Source organism: Sabethes cyaneus, chromosome 2 (assembly GCF_943734655.1).
Source record: "Sabethes cyaneus chromosome 2, idSabCyanKW18_F2, whole genome shotgun sequence".
NCBI lineage: Eukaryota > Metazoa > Arthropoda > Insecta > Diptera > Culicidae > Sabethes > Sabethes cyaneus.
Genome location: NC_071354.1, coordinates 225388282 through 225405574, shown reverse-complemented (window position 1 = coordinate 225405574; position 17293 = coordinate 225388282). Strand labels below are relative to the sequence as shown.

General features: G+C 37.4%; 1 protein-coding gene across 3 annotated transcripts in view; it reads right to left on the bottom strand.

Annotated features, from left to right (window-relative positions):
* LOC128738022 (RNA-binding protein Musashi homolog Rbp6) overlaps positions 1-17293 on the bottom strand; it is a 1503411-nt gene that overhangs the window by 114463 nt on the left and 1371655 nt on the right. For all 3 annotated transcript variants that reach the window (XM_053832828.1, XM_053832829.1, XM_053832830.1), the window contains exons 9-10: positions 6581-6663; positions 6255-6339 (exon numbers count right to left, since the gene is read on the bottom strand). In XM_053832828.1, the coding sequence (XP_053688803.1) occupies positions 6255-6339; positions 6581-6663 (168 nt within the window). The remainder of the gene's footprint in view (positions 1-6254; positions 6340-6580; positions 6664-17293) is intronic.

Below are 17293 nucleotides of genomic sequence, written 5' to 3'. Positions count from 1 at the left end.
TGAGGCAAATAATGCTAGAACATATTGTTTTCCGACGAAACTAGTTAAGCTGATTCGGACGACATTGAATGCCTTTCCCAAATCATGTATCTGAATAGCGAGTGGGAGGTCAGCCACTTTCGTAACGTTGCGTTGGTTGGACTCAAGCAAGGAAATGCACTTTCTAGCCTGTTACTCAACATTGCCTTAGAAGGTAAAAAAGACTTTTATAACTTTCAATAACTTGTACACAAAACACAGCCAGAGAACAAACGGAGACAAAATTTTATATTTTCAATCACATTTTTTCTTCTTTTTCCTTTTTTTCAAGCTGTGTTTCGTTTACAAAGCCCATCAACCAACAAAACAAAAAAGTTTGTTTCAATACGTTGATTATTTTTTCAGGAAAAAAAATACATAAAGTCGATTATTTTTCCGTGATCTTTCATTGAGAAGCGCCTGACTCGTTTTGGTTTAAATTTGAAAACCTTGAAATTCACGGAATAGGTCTAGCAGCTTACCCCAATGTGGTCTTCAAAGACCGTGGGAATATGATTCGACTTTTTTTTTAATTTGTGATAGAATCCTAAAGTCATACAATTATATTATTGTATGAGCCTGGTTTGGTTTGGAAATTAGTCACAGAAAACTTGTTCCGGTTATATCTCAGGAAGCAGCTAGCCTATTTTATCCACAATCAATAGCGACGTATAGGACTATTATTTGGTGGTTGTTGCTTTCAATTCGATCCAATGGTTGTCCAGTGAACTGATTGCTAGAACTGAGTGTACTCCATTAGGTATATGGACGATAGGCCTACGGACGTTAGGCATAATGGACGACAGGCATAATATAGGAAGGCATAATTTAGGTCAAGCATAGCGGATGTTAGACATGTTTTCCACCAGCTGACTAGAATTGAAAATAGCGTGCTTGTACCTCTAGATAGAGTAATCAAGTGATCATGTTGCATATCCAAATATGCAAAAGAAGAAATAGTGAATTCCTAATTTCAACCAGAAATGCGGCATGTGGTGAAACTATAGAAATGGATGTAAAACATTAATAGCTGCCCAGAGCCTAATGAGAGAGCGAGAGAGAAAGACAGTGAGGGAGTGAGACTGATAAATAAATGGGATGAGAGGTAGAGTGAAGGTGTGCGAGAGAGCACGGTGTGGGTATGTGGATGTGAAAGAGAGAGAGAGAAAGAAAGATAGAAAGAAAGATAGAGAAAGAGAGATAGAGAGAAGGGACAGATAATGAAAGGGTGAAAGAGAGGGAAGTCAATACCTATAACTGTTACAATCCCCAATTTGCTGTTGCTAATCGCCAACCCTTTCGAACGCGATGAATTATAATCATTGCGGGCGAAACCGTCACCAGAATCGTCGCAAGGGCAAATGTCGTTTATTTTGTCAGGTAAATCAATAGCTTACATGCTAGATAAACAAAATGAATACTTATAACTTACACACAGCCAAGCAGGTTCTTTTTGCGACGATTTCAAGCTGTCAAAAAAGTGAGCAGCGCATGAAACGGGCAATATGTTCTTTTATAATTTAACAAAACTTGAATGTTTTAGGTAGCACTACTGATACATCCGTTAGAATACATATACCTATTTTCAGGCTTCCTGAATCGTCTGGATAATGTCATAAAATGACTTTCAAGGAATTATATCTAATGTCATTATGCCAAATGTCTTTATTGAATGATCCTTTATTATTATGCCTATGTGTTATTGCCAAACGACGTTATACTAAATAGCATTATGCCAAATAACTTTATGCTAAATGGGTGACCCCTGTCCCCATTGCATACCGCATAGTGCGTATTCATTAGGAAAGCGAAGCTTGGTTAATTATGCCTAACATCCGCCGTGCCTATCGTCCATTATGCCTATCGTTTATTATGCCTATCGTCCATTATACCTAACGTCGCACACCCGATAGAATTAGGTACCTACCGAGCTCGCAATCCCAAAGCCGCCGATTTGGAATCTTACAAAATACCTATTCCTATGTAGAAAAATGCAAGAAATCGATTGATGACGGTTCCATCCTACGCAGACTTCGAGAAGTGGTCCATTTTGCCCTATCATTTTCAAAAATCATGGTAAAAGCTAATTAAACACTATAAAAACTTTTTTGGCGCCCGTGAAATGAGCTCAAACAGCTTCCAAATGTTATCAAAACGTTAGAAGCATCTAATCCCATTTAGTTCATACTGTGCGAAATGCAAGAATAGTCCATTTTGCCCAATTCACCCCTAAATACATAGTAAAACGTAATCAAAGCGATCAAAACTAACTCAGGGCAGGGGCAGGGGAATAAACTCAAATGACACCAATTCAATTGAAAAACTTCAGGAGATTTGAATGTCATCAATTGCGTACCGTGGAGAATTCACAAAAGGTCAATTTTGCCTGATTCTCACCTAGATCCACAAAAATGCATTCATTTGCTATTGCATAAAAAATGCGTAGTTTTTCATCGATGGTGTCTATGAAGAAGTTTATCAATAAAATAGAACGCATCTTCTTACACTATTAGGGTGGCTATGAATTCTCCTATTAGTGTGATACAAATTTTTGTCTTTTTTAATACGTCTAAAAAAATTTTTACTTCAGAAAAATTGTAGAACATACCAAAATGGGAAGCTTTGCTGAATATAGTAACTATATATATCTTATCTATACCTATAAAAAAGAATTTCTGTCTGTCTGTTTGTCCCTATGTTCCTTATAGAATCGAAAACTACTGGACCGATCGGAGTGAAAATTTGCATGTGGAGGTTTTTGGTGCCAGGGAAGGTTCTAATGATGGTTAGAGATCCCTTCCCTCACTAAGAGGGGGGGCTCCCATACAAATCTATGCCTTTAGAAATGGATTTCTGTCTGTCTGCCCGAATGTTCCTTATAGAATCGAAAACTACTGAACCGATCGGCGTGAAAATTTGCATATAGGGGTTTTTGGAGCCAGGGAAGGTTCTTATGATGGTTAGAGACCCCTCCCCCCACTAAGAGGGGAGGGGGGGCTCCCATACAAATGAAACACAAATTTCTGCATAACGCGAGAACTAATCAAGCGAATGGAACCAAATTTGACATGTGGGTGTTTTTGGAGACAAGAATGTTTTCTATGATGAATTGAAACCTCTCCCTGATTTAGGAGGGGGGCCTCCTATACAAATGAAATGCAAATTTTCTTATAACTCTAGAAGTTGGGGGAGTTTTTTTCTACTTTACTGTGATGAAAATTTGTATATTAAAACACCCATCCTCAGAAACTTGCAAAATTCGAGATTGTGGCAAAGGTCATCCAGATTCACGATTTATGTACTACACAGTTTAATTTGTGGCAATACGAAGTTTGTCGGGTCAGCTAGTATAATATAATATATAATATTTGAGATATAATATTTGTTTAAAAGGGACACTTACAAATCAATTCTGCACATTAACTTTGCATCCAATTAATTTACTGCTTTCAACTGTTCCCCAAAATTATTCAGTATGTTAAAATACACTTTTTTTGAAGACTGTTTAACAATAAATAAATTGGACTTAGTTTTAATCGCTTTAATTAAGTTTTTCTATGCAGTTAGGGGTGGATTGGGCAAGATGGTCTATTCTTGCATTTCACACAGTATGCAATGGATGGGATTTGATTCTTCTGATGTTTTGACAACAATTGGAAGTTATTTGAGTTTATTTCACGGGCGGCAAGTAAGTTTTTATACTCGTTAATTAGCTTTTGTCATGATTTTTGGGAATAATAAGGCAAAGTGGGCATCTTCCCAAGTACTAATTTGAGTTTTATTGCAGTCTTATTATGCTTTTGATGACCAATTTTGGTCAACAGAACCATGATAAGTGTGTAATAAAACCAACTTTGTTACTTGGGTTCCCAAGGTCTGCTTAAAATGGGAATCATCCACCAATCGATTTTTTGCATTTTTTTTACTTAGGAATAGGTATCTTGTAAGATTCTAAACCAGCGGCTTGTAATTATTGGAATTACGAGTTCATATTTGCCCAATGTGCAACGGTTTACAGATATCAGTACCCTGGTTAAAACAGTCAAGACAAGCATCCAGTAACGTTCACTTAGAGTTACATAGCGTTAGAGGCAAAGTTAAGCATTTTAATTATACATTTCGGTTATCTCCGTTATAGTGAAACTAGATTATCACATCAAAAAATGTTTTTTCGCCGAAATTATAGATAATTATATTTGGTACCTCCGTGCTACACCTATTGTAATATACGCAATTCAGGACAATTATTTTAAAGATCACATACTCTATAGAATGGCAGGGATTTTATGTTGCAAACATTTTCTATCGTATGTTTTATGCACAAAATTTATTTAACAACTCAATTTTGTCCTTAGAAGACCCCAATCTTGATTTGAGCAAGTGTTGTAAATGTTTTCTTACATTGGAGCTTTCTTTTCTTATCAAAAATTGCTTCAATAGTATTTATTGTAAGGAAGTTCAGGATCGTTTGCTTTAGTGCCTCGTTTGTTGTAAAAACTTTGGCAATCACCCTTTTCCAATTTCGTAGCAACTGAGCAGCTGTAAAATAGGGCCAGCAATTTTAATTGTAATTGTGGTTAGTTGAGCCGAGTCCATCTTTGGTACAGTGGATTCGTGCGGGACTACTCTAACCATTTTAGAAGTCATCGTATGTTCGAATCACGACTGGGAGAGGCTGTTAGAGTCAATAGGATCGTAGCAATTTGCCCTGCAATTGTCCTGTACTCTAACACTCGCACTTTCCTCTTTTTGCACTATCGCTGTAGAGTGAGCGAACTTCTTATTATCCGTGCTTAAGTGTTGGTGTTTTACCCCTTTTTTTCTTTTTTTAATGTAAATGTTATGTAAAAGTAATATTTGTTTAAACCTTCGTAAATAAACTTCGTTGCTTTGGTTAATAAACGTGCGAAAAATACATTTCGTATTGTCTAGTTGGAGTAAATTAATCCTTCATAAATTTGTCATTTATTGGGATATTTTTCTCTGTAGCAGTGTCAAACTGTCAGTCGCATTTTGTGAGTTCAGTCCATATGGTTTTGATAAGTTCAGTCAAACGTGACAGAGTTTGCCAACCTCCTCATAATAAAATTTAATTTAATCACAAAAAGTTTTAGAATTGGAATGATTAATTCAAATTAAACCTAGCTAATTGTACGATTTCTAATATAAAATCCGTTCGAAATACCGACTCCCTTACACGACCACCAACCCACCACCACCACCACCATCATCGGTTTCAACACAACAGGATCACCCAATCTGCCCGTAAATGGTATGGAATGACTTACATTTACTTGAAAAGCTTCAAAAGAATACCCTCGCCCGAGGTTGGATGTTTATCGTATTTGGCCCCTACAGAGCCCCCTATGCGGGAATAAAATCTACTCTGTGTTTGTGTATACTTTTCTGTATTCTGTATGCGTGGGTTTTCACTATAACTTCAAAACTACTTGGCTTGGCAGTCTTTCCGGTTACGAGATTTGTTTTTGTTTTTTTCATTTTTGGTTGGTTCTTCACGTTTGCGTTCTAGAGTTCAAAAACCGCTACAGTAATTTTTTAACGTAACAACATCTACTGGGTGAGAATCTCGACCCCGAGTTAACTACCAACAAAATATTTCAATAACCTATAGGATAACCTATAGGAGTGAATTGATGGGAATGTGACTGGGGTCATTTACTGTGGTCGCTGCACCTGGATGATGGTGGTGGTTGGTGGTCAGAGGCCTAGGGTAGCCGCCTGCAGCGGATACAACGCGGAAAGGTCTAAGCTTTGCGCTCCGAGCAGATCCCCGATCGGGTAGGTCAGGGTTGCCGTGGTTCGCGGCTGACTGTGTACTATCGGATGATGGGGTCTCAGACTGGCGGCGGCGGCAGCGGCATTGGCTGCAATCAGCCGTTTATAGGTCAAGTCCAGAAGGGACGGGCCAGCATGCGCGTACTGAATGATCGACGGTGACCCGGCGGCACCGGTAGAAAGGGGCATGATGTGCGTTCCGGAATGGACCGCGGCAGCGGCGGCGGCGGCTGCAGCTGCAGCGGCTGCCGCCTGCTGTTGGCTCGTGATCGTAGCGGGCAACGGGTAAGGAGCATAGCGCAACGAGGCTCCATGTGCGGTGACGCCGGATGCACTGGACGGTCCGGCCCCGAGCCCGGAGACCGACGGTCCGGTCGACAGAGCGGTCTGGGTTGTCGCGGCAGCGGATGGACCAGCGCCACTATATACTACCAACTCACCGTATGTCCCACGTCCGGCGGTGCGCGTTTTCGCCAGGTTCGCTGGAAGCATCACTTCTTTGGGCTGGGCTTTTTTGCATTCGACCTTGAAATTGGAGAGAGAAAAAATTGCACTCAAAGGTATTTTCTTTGATTAACTTTGAATAATTTTGTCTAAATATTAATACTAATTTGAAAGAAAACTAATTACGTGCTCCTGCCCGACCTGAGCGATGAACGCTATCCCCTCGTTGACAGCTCAACTTGGGAATTAGGTCCGGGCAAGTGCACTGTCAAACTTCAAATTACTCCCACCGTACTACATAATACAGGAGAAGAGTACTTACCATTTTGTTATTGATTTCGTGGAAGTGAATTTCGCAAACTTTATCCACCACGTCTTCGCTCTGAAATGTGACGAATCCAAAACCTGCAAAAGAAGCGGAGAGAAAACGAAGGGAAAAAAGTTAAATTAGTTTGCAACGTTTTACACCTTTTTAGTCGCCGCCCGTCTCTCGGTATGGGACCCGGATTCGGAACGGAAAAACAACAACTTTAATGACTGTTAATGATGTCACTTTCCATCGACGACGACGATGCAAGTTCCGACAGGGCCAAAGTTTCACCCAGTAGTGCTCCCGGTAGTCGGTGATTGCTCGTTATCACTTTGTAGGGAATATATAGACCGGAGAAAGTCGCACACGCGCGCGTGAACAAAGTGCTCCCTTTTCCTGCCAATTTCTTCGATGTTTATCGAAGTACTTAAAAAGAATTTTTATGCACATAGTTTTGTGCAGTGGTGGGTTAGCACTACCCCAGCATAGGAACGTGTCGGATTTTCTTACCTCCCTCTTACCCCTACCTACGGCATGGCTGCTACCAATGCCGATGCACCTTATCAACGGGGAATCTTTCGAAAGTGACGCTCCAGAAGGGGGAACGAACGAACGCGTGGTGTTGCTCTTTTTAATAGCCGAAGGAAAAGCTGCGAAGTTTAATAGGGTTTGAGCAACTTTTATGTTGTGTGTTTCACTTTTTCCCCAGTTGGGATACAATGTGGTGTGTGAGTGTGTGTCGATAAAGTTAGATTTCTGTGTGCTCAGCTTCGAAGGCTAAACATTGTTAGAGAATTGCATTTTCCAGATTTGATCGGGATGAAGTTCAGTTAAATGCATCTTAAATCATCTGTGTATTTATGTGGTGCATTTACAGTGAATAAGTTCATAACATTTTGTCGAATAAAAGAACAGTTCTGTCGACTAGCAAAGAATTAGGCATCAGTAGAAAGTGGGACACTAAACTTTTACAATACGCAGTAAACCCACTTTGCTAGTTGTATTGATACAATGTAGCTTCAATTAAGATTTGATTATAAGGTACTTAAACATATTTTTAAGTGTTTTCCGATTTTGTTTTCTGAATCATAACAATATAGCAACATTCTGAATCAGAACAATATAGTACATATTTTTAATATATTTAAAACTGTTTTTCTCAATTTAATTTTTATCGATATTCGATTTTAAAGCATGTTACAAGAACCCTTTTTTGGTTCATTTTGGGGCTGGTTTTAAAGCTTATTTTGAGGTTCGTTTCGAGATCCACCATGTTGGGCCCAGGGATGGCCAGCACCTCAACTTGCAGCGGGTGCGAAGAGTGATTCACACAGTTCTCTCAGCGAATAGCAAGGATGCAGAGGTATAATCATTAGTTCACTGGCTCCTAGATGCAGTGTAAGTGGCAATGGAACTGACGACAGCGTCTTTTCTTCTCCGAAACACCGCACAAAGCGGACATGAAAACAACTACACTGCCACTGTGAAGGCCCCAAGTGTGGCTTCACTGTGAGATACAAGTGTGACTTGGCTGTGCGATCCTTACTGTGAATTCACACTTCATAGAAATGTATAGTTCACCAGCGCGCTGCAGCGGTAAAGATACTGAGAAGTCACTTGGAAGCAGTTTATTGGGGAGTTCGCTTTGTGTTGTTTCCGTTTCGATGAGCTACACAGAAATTGAAATGCTTCTATGATGCATGTCAATGAATGATTTTTTCGCGTGGAGCTGGCGGTAATAAGATATTTCGAAGATATTTCATATTTTTATTGCCGTAGGACTACGTCTTACCGCAGATTGCCAAAAACTTACTTGCACCGGACAAATAGCTCTAAGCGGACTTTTTAAAGATAAAATAGTTGCAATCGTTGATTAATAATATTTAGTCTATTTCCAACGCATTTACATTCAATTTTTTCATTTCAAAAAAGGGACTCGATTTTAGCACGGTTTCGATTTTGGCAACATAGGCGATACGCCGTTGTTGCCTAATTCGAAATCCTACTGTATTACAAATCACACCTGGTTGTCCGCGCTCTTAGAATACCATTCTGGCCCGATTTTCGAATAGGTTCTATTGTTGCCATCAAAGTAAAAACCGCGTGGGTTATTCCAAACTACCATATAAGGAAACAAACTCTCGCTTCTTTATTTTTGTTTACAGGACTTAACTAAAAATCAGGCTAGCGGTTTTTCTCTATTTCATTATCGCTAAGAACTTTAGTCACTATGAAAATTTATTGTAATTGTAATTTATTTAATTGTCTCGATATTGGTGTTTATGACATATACGAAATAATTTTTGATTTGATTTTTAACGGCTAAACATTTAATTATGAATAAAATACACCAATGTTGCATGTTGTAGTATAATCGACACATTTTGTTAATAATCGAGTCCGACGTGATTTTGTACAGCTATTTTCGCGGTATTAGCAAGTAGGGGAAGGGCGGTAAAGACGGACACTGCGGGAAAGACGGACACTTGTCATATGTCATAAACAATAATTTTTTGAAGCAAATCAATGATGGGAAATGTTTCTATAGGTTGAATTAACACTTTTGAAATAAACTGCCGATTTTTAGCAGCGTAGCTGACAAATTTATAAGCAAAACAAAGAAAAAATGCGTATATACGCTAACCGATGTAATTTTGTGCGTGAAGAAAATAGCTGGTAAATCGTTAAAAAACAACATATTCATGCTAAACCGACGACATTGCGTTAGTTTGATCTTTCACTGAATATCCATTGGAAACCTAGTGAATTTTTGAATATTCAGTAAAAAGTTATTGAAGTTTGAAAAAATGGTATCCAAGTCGGGAAAGACGGACACCCAACGGTAGGGAAAGACGGACACACAGATTTTGAACAAAATGGGTTCACAACAACGCCCAACAACGATTTAACATTGCAAATACTTCCATATTATATATGTACAAGTAACCAGAAGTCATATAACAGTTGAAATGAGCCAACTTTTAGAAACGATTAATTCGTCACCAATTAAAATATTGAAGGGAACCATTCTATTTTCACGCTCAAAGGGGGGATCGGGAAGGGGGTTTCCCAAACCAATTCTTTCCTAAATACATTATGAAATATGTTAATTTTTCTTAATACTGATAATTCAACGACGCGTGACACCTTTTTGCGAGTGCCCGTCTTTCCCATATCAAGTGTCCGTCTTTCCCGTCCATGCGCAGAAACTCTGATTTATACATGATGTTTATAATATTAAAAAATGCATAAATTTTGGAAGAAATTTTCCAGCACACGTTGTAACTTTATTAGACAGAAACTTAAAGGTTCAGTTTATACGAAAATTGGGATCAATACAGTTATATTTGAGTAGATATTGAGTCTTTACCTTAAGGTGTCCGTCTTTACCGCCCTTCCCCTAGGTACTATCTAAAAACTGACATGTAGCATGTAACTTGTTTTTATAATTTTCCCAACATTAATGTTGCCCGATGTTTCCAAGAAACTTTGGCCACACCCCACAAATATTAGGATGGCAACAGAAGTAATATTGTTAAAAAATGAACAAGTCGCACCTTAATTAACATTGACATTATTCTAACAGTAGGCGAGAGTAGTCAACAGTGAGTCAACGGGAATAGCTAAGTCATAAAACAAGATCCATGATATTTACATGGAAAGTGAAGTTTGTGAACCTACATCGTATAATGCAGTTTGAGAAAAAAATGTTGATTTTTAAATATATTTTTCAACAAAAATCAATTTTAGGGGGTCAACATAAATTTTTTTGCAATCATTTTTAAGTGATGTTCAACAACAAATACATATTAAATTAAAACTAAAATTACTGCACGGCATCACATAGTAATAATAGTTAATATTAAAAAAAATGTTGTCCGCTAGTTCACTATTTTTTATAAAACATTCCTATTAGCAACGGTGACACACAGAGACGCGGGGTACACTTAGACATAGCTTTCACCATGCATATTTTTTTGATTTTTTTTTGTGTTCAATTGCATTAATCCATAGGAATAACCTGTAAATAAATGTGTTAGTTAACACTCCATTAGTCGCGCAGCTAAGCACAATGTAATTTCTTTTTTCTTGTTCATTCAGGTATATGCTTCAACTAATGCTTGTGGGATATTAATTTATCAAACATAAGGTGTTTGTCACAAGACAAGTCAATTGCATACGTTGTGTAATTTCTGAGAAAAAGGTACATAAAGTTTGGAAATCGTGTTTTTCCAGGAGCGGCGTTTTATTCGGCGAGGTTGTTTTACGCCGCACTGGAATGCTTATGTGTATGATTTTTTTCAAATAAGGCCATTGCAAATAATTTCAAAAGTTTTTGAGTTCTACAGCCTGAAAAACTCGAAAAATGAGTGTATGAGTTGAGTTAATGCTTCTAGCATGAAACAGAAATAGAAATTCGAACAACGGAGTTTCAGAAAATCGGTAAAAATGCCTAAGATATATATTTTTTTGTTGCTCGAATAAAAAAAAACGAAAGAAAAATTTTTCGGCCGATTTTCTGAAACTCCGTTGTTCGAATTTCCATTTTTGTTTCGTGCTAGAAGCATTAACTCAACTCGTACACTCATTTTTCGAGTTTTTCAGGCTGTAGAGCCCACAGACAATTGATTTTATGAAAAAATATTAACTCATACCCTACCAATTATTTTTTGCCCCACGATTTTTCGAGCCAATTTCCAAGGGGGGGGGGGGGCACAAAAACTTTTGAAATTATCTGCAATGGCCTAACTTTTAAACGAAACCTCGGACCGCAAAACAATTCAATAGTGATCTGCAAGGCAGTAACACCTTTGAAACAAGCTTAACGGCGATCAAATTGGTTAAGCCATATCCGAGAAACAGATAACTAAAGTCAAGCGTCACACACACACACACACACACACACACACACACACACACACACACACACACACACACACACACACACACACACACACACACACACACACACACACACACACACACACACACACACACACACACACACACACACACACACACACACACACATACATACACACACACACACACACACACACACACACACACACACACACACACACACACACACACACACACACACACACACACACACACACACACACACACACACACACACACACACACACACACACACACACACACACACACACACACACACACACACACACACACACACACATTTTTAGTCGTTTATGTCCCCTTAAACAACACATTCGACTAAAGATTGAGACCTGTGAGTTCGACTCTCACCCTCGGTCTATTCGCTCTAAGTCTATATTTTTGGCCTAATATTAAGAAAATAGGATATTTTCAATTATCTTAAACTTCGCAGCATACTGCAACTGCAACCAAAATCCTGACAGTGCTGAAGCCCTAAAATATTAGTTGGTACTTGTCACCATAAATTGCAAAATATAATTACTGTGTATTTCAAGGATTATTTGTTTCGAATTGATAAATATTTTAATACAAAATTTAAACTATTTTATTCAAACTCACATTTGCTGCATCGAACGGAAAAATATGCTAGGGGTATTCACGTAGCGCTTGCAATGTTGCGTATACGATGTATTGCGTATTTATACTGCCGCTATTTACATAACAGTTTCATCTCCATAGAAACTGGGACTGTTATGCGAATAGCGGCATTATATACACGAAATACATCATCTATGCAACATAGCAAGCGCTACGCGAATACTACTGCTATGTTTTCTATTCCGTGCCGTCTTGCATTTGTGTGATATCTACACTCTTAAATGATTCTACCTGTAAATAGATCAGATTTAGTTAAAGCTAGGTTGAAACTACTCAAAATGCCCTTAAAGTGTACAAACTCAAACTTTGGGTAAAAATTTCAACCAATTTTGGCTACTTGCTACCGATAATTGAATTATTCTCTATGACAAATAACGCACTTGTAAGTTCCTACTACCAATTTTTTGGTTAAAAAACTACTCAAAATCTGAGTTTGTACACTTTAAGGGCATTTTGAGTAGTTTCAACCTAGCTTTAACTAAATCCGACCAATTTACAGGTAGAATCATTTAAGAGTGTACGCAGCTTTGGCAGTGCCAGCGCACCTTCTCCTGTGCGAACTAGCGAAACACGATGGAAAAGAGGAGACTAACAAGTGTGAGTGTGAAGAAACAACACACTCACCTTTGAGTACGCTGCACCGACGCTGTGTGGTTCAATATTTCACTTCTCTGACCAACTGTGATTCACACAGGAAAGAGCGGGTGTAGTTCACCCGCGTGTAGAAACACAGTGAACGTGCCATCCCTGGTTGGGCCTCATTTTGAACACTATTTTAAAATATTATTTTGAGATACATTTTTAGGGTCCATTATACGGTTACCAATGCAAAATATGTCGCTATTAGTGGACCCGCTTCATGCAAAATGCATTAGAATTCCTATAATGGACCCGGTCGCTATCCTATTGTAAACCAAAAGGTCCATAAAACGAAAACGGACATTCCAATTTGATTTAAAAAATGTGTAAAATATAGCAATTTGCAACATAAATTGATATTTTTTTAGCGTTAATCGAGAGTTACTCGTATGTAAGTGCCATCTGTTGCGTGTTTGGCGTTGCCAGTTTAAAATAATTCATGGAAGAAAGCCACTCAAGCACTAAAAATGGTCCACTAATGGTTAATTTACCCTATTTGGAGTCCATTTTGAAAATCATTTTAAGCTCAATTTTGAGACCCACATTGAAGATCGTTTTGAGATGTTCATTGTAAGATTAATTTTATGACCCGTTTTAAAACCCATTTTGAGGACATTTTTTAGGTTCGTTAAGGATCACTTGCGGTCCGTTTCAAAGTTCATTTTGAGATCTATTTTCATGCGTATTTCAAAACCTGTTTTGAGAGGCATTTACAAATCGATCATTGTAATGCCCATTACCAAGTTTATTTTGTGGTCCACCTTGAAGTTCATTTTGATTTTAATTATGAGATTTTGAGGCACTTTTCGAGGCCTAATTTTAGCTCCATTTCAGATATCAAAATATAATATCTATTTTAAGGTCCATTTTGAGTCTCGTTTTAAGAGCCATATTGAAGCCCACTTTGTTGTCCATTTTACGGCTTAAAGTAGGCTTCAATATGTTGAGGCAAATTTTGTGATCCACCATTTTGAAGTTTAGTTTAAGTTCCGAGCCTGTTTTAAACGTCGATATCGAAGTTAAGTTTTCAAATTTTAAAAGTTCATAAAAATCCACTTCAAAATTCATTTTGAGCCCTATTTTGAGATATTTACACCATGTTGAGGTCTACATTACAATTCAATTCAACGTTTTTTTTTGGAAGTCCATTTTAAGTTCTATCATCATCATCATCATCATCATCATCAAGTCCATTTTGAGTTACATTTTTCCATTTCAAGTTTAAGTAGGGGAGTGTCGTCGTGGTTGGGCCACGTTTTGGAATTCGCCCATAACTTTTGTTTCAAAAGGAATTTTGGAAATCAAAAATACATCGGTCTAATCGGCAAAAGGTCTAAGAATAAGGAAAGTTTTGAACAGATTGCTTGAAAAATAAAAAAGTTATAGGTATTTACGTGAAGACAAAAAATGTTGTCATAGTCGGGCCATGTTGTACAGGTTGGGCCTCCGCAGAAATCTAAGACATACGTATTGAAATTCTATATAGACACATGAAAAGGATGAATTGCGTGAACAATGGCTCATTTAGGTACAAATACCCTATTTTTAATTGCATTTTTGAGATATTTTGGCGATCTTATAAAATCAATGTTGCATCAATCGCCTTTTCCGAACTGTACAACTACAACGAAAAAAAAACAACAAAAATCTAGGTTTTTATCATATTAATTTTGCTTTATTTCATCACATTTTACGTGACTGACATTCTATAGCGATTATTGCGCTTCTGCGCTAAAAATTATGGTGGCCCAACCATGACTACTCAAGTGGCCCGACCTTTACAAATAGCGCTTTTCTAGTATTTCACCTTAGCCTTCCCAAACACCTTACTGGAGTAGATTTTTCTATAGTCTTCGTGTGCAGCACAACATACTTCATACATTTTAAAAATTTATCTCGTTAATGGCTTTTCATGAATCATTTCTTGAAGAAAAGTTCATTGCGTCTGGAAAACTTTTTTTGTAAGATTTAGTCACTGAATTCAGTACGGGTGTTTTGAATACACAATTGAAACTCACAATATTGTGAAAAGTTAGCTATCACAGTAAGAAGTTTTACAATGGTTGTATCATATATATCTTGAGTTACTAAAACTGTGAAATCGTGATGACCCGACTATAACAGTGGCCCGACGATAACGACAATACCCTACATTTAAGGTCGATTTCAATGGTCCATTCTGGGGGCCATTTTAAAATTCATCTTAATATTAATTTTGATATCTATTTTAACGACCATTTTGTGGTCATTTTTAAGGACTATTTTGGAGGCCATTTTGCTGATCATTTTAAGGTTTATTTATAGTCGATTTAAAGATCAATTTTCAATTTCATCGCAAGGTATAATTTAAGGTCCATTTTGGGTCATTTTTGGAGACCATTTTGAAGTTCACGTTTAGGTCCTTTTCAAGGCCAGTGGTCTTTTAACCCAATGCCCTTCTGGCATACATAAAAAGGGCAGTTTTGAAGCATATTTTTTCAGGTCCGCTTTAGGGTCCATTTTGAGGTTCATTGTGATGCTCATTATGAGATGCATTTTAAGTCATTTTGAGGATAACTTCTAGGTTCCTTCTAAGGTACGTTTTGTGATCCGTGTTGAGGCATATCGTGAAGCATATTTTGAGGTAAATGTGCTGAAATCGACCATTGTGATATTTTTTTCGGATTTTAAGACCCATATATAAGACCATTTGTGTCTATTTTATAATCCACTGTTAAGTCCATTTTGAGCTTCATTTTGATATTTATTTCCTGGTCTACTTTGAAGCCTATTTATTTTAAGACCCATGCTAAACTTCACTACTTTGAGGTTCATGTTAGGGATTATTTAAACTTATTTAAGGTTAATCTTGACCCCTGAATTTGAAGCCCATTTTCGAGACCATTTCGAGATCCATACGGAAGTCTATTTCAAACCTCATTTTGAGGTCCATTTAAAGGTTCAATTTGAGGTACACGATAAGATCGAAATGATACAAAGCTGTAAAAGTTTGTTGAATTATTTTTTTGTAATTTTCGTGTATTTTGTGTTGTCTTATTTTGTTTAAATTTTGTATCATTATTCGTACCATTTTTGGGTCATTTTTGCAGCATTTTGTATTGTATGTTTATCATAATAATGTCATTTTGGACATGTTTCTATCATTATTTATGTGATTTTTGTATCATTGTTGAGTTATGCGTCATTTTAGTACCGTTTGTTTGCTATTTTGTCATGAAATTACAACGTTTCATGTATTTTTTGCATTCTTTTGTTTATTTAGCTATCAATTCTGTGCCATTTTTGAACTCTACAATAATTTTTCTTGGTATTTTTGTGCCTGCTCAGTGTCCCTTTGAGCAGGGCTGTCCTGCACTCAGTGCACCTATTTTGCTTATTTACTGTAACATCTCAACCAAGCAGAGTTCGAAAATGTTATGTGTGGAGCATTTGTAGAGTTAATTATTATCCACAAGATTGCTGAACTAAGTATTGCTCTACCTTATGTATTTACGATGCACTCCACGCCGATCACAATGGGTGGTGAGCAGAGAGCACTCTTGGTGCACCACTCAGTGTGAACTGTGGGTTCACGGTAAATACTTTAGATAGAGCAATACTTAATTCAGCAATCTTATGGATAATAATTGACTCTATAAATGCTCCACACATTACATTTTCGAACTCTGCTTGGTTGAGGTGTTACAGTTAAATAAGCAAAATAGGCAAAATAAGCAAAATAGCACTGAGTGTAGGACAGGCCTGCCATTGACCCAATCCTGTTCTGTCCTATTCCATTTTGCTACATCTTATTCTGCTATATGTTACTTTCTGCTACATCTTACTCCTAGTCTCTAGTTCCCAGTAAGAATTATCGGAAGGACGTCGTGCGACACAAGCGAAAATTCTACTTGTGTCTGTCCGAAGTCGTGCGACAAATTCAAACTGATTTCTCTATTTTCTATTCTCTACTCTACTCTACTCACTATTCTCTATTCTCCATTCTCTACTCTCTGCTCTCTACTCTCTGTTCTCTACTCTATACTCTCTACTCTCTACTCTCTACTCTCTACTCTCTACTCTCTACTCTCTCCTGTCTTCTCTCTACTCTCTACTCTCTACTATATACTCTCTACTCACTACTCTCTACTCTATACTCTCCATTGCGTTGTTTTTGCGTTATTTCTTGTAGCAGATCATTTTATGTAAATTTTTTTGTATGTTTGTGTCCTTTTCGGATCCTATTTGCGTCTTTTTTGGTGTTTAATTCTTGCGTTATTTTTGCATTATTTCTTATACAGCTTTTTATCATTTATGTGTAATTTTCGAATCATTTTGCTCTGATTTCTGCATCTTTCCGGCGCCATTTTTGTATTATTTTCGTGTCAAATTTAATTTCTGTGCCTTTTTTTATTACTTCTGTTCTTTTTTGGAGCATTTTTGTATCTTTTAATGTTATATTGCTATTGTTTCGTTGTTTTTGTATTATTTCTTATATTATTTTGTGCCGTTTTTGAATCAGTTTGCCGTTGTTTTTGATTCTAT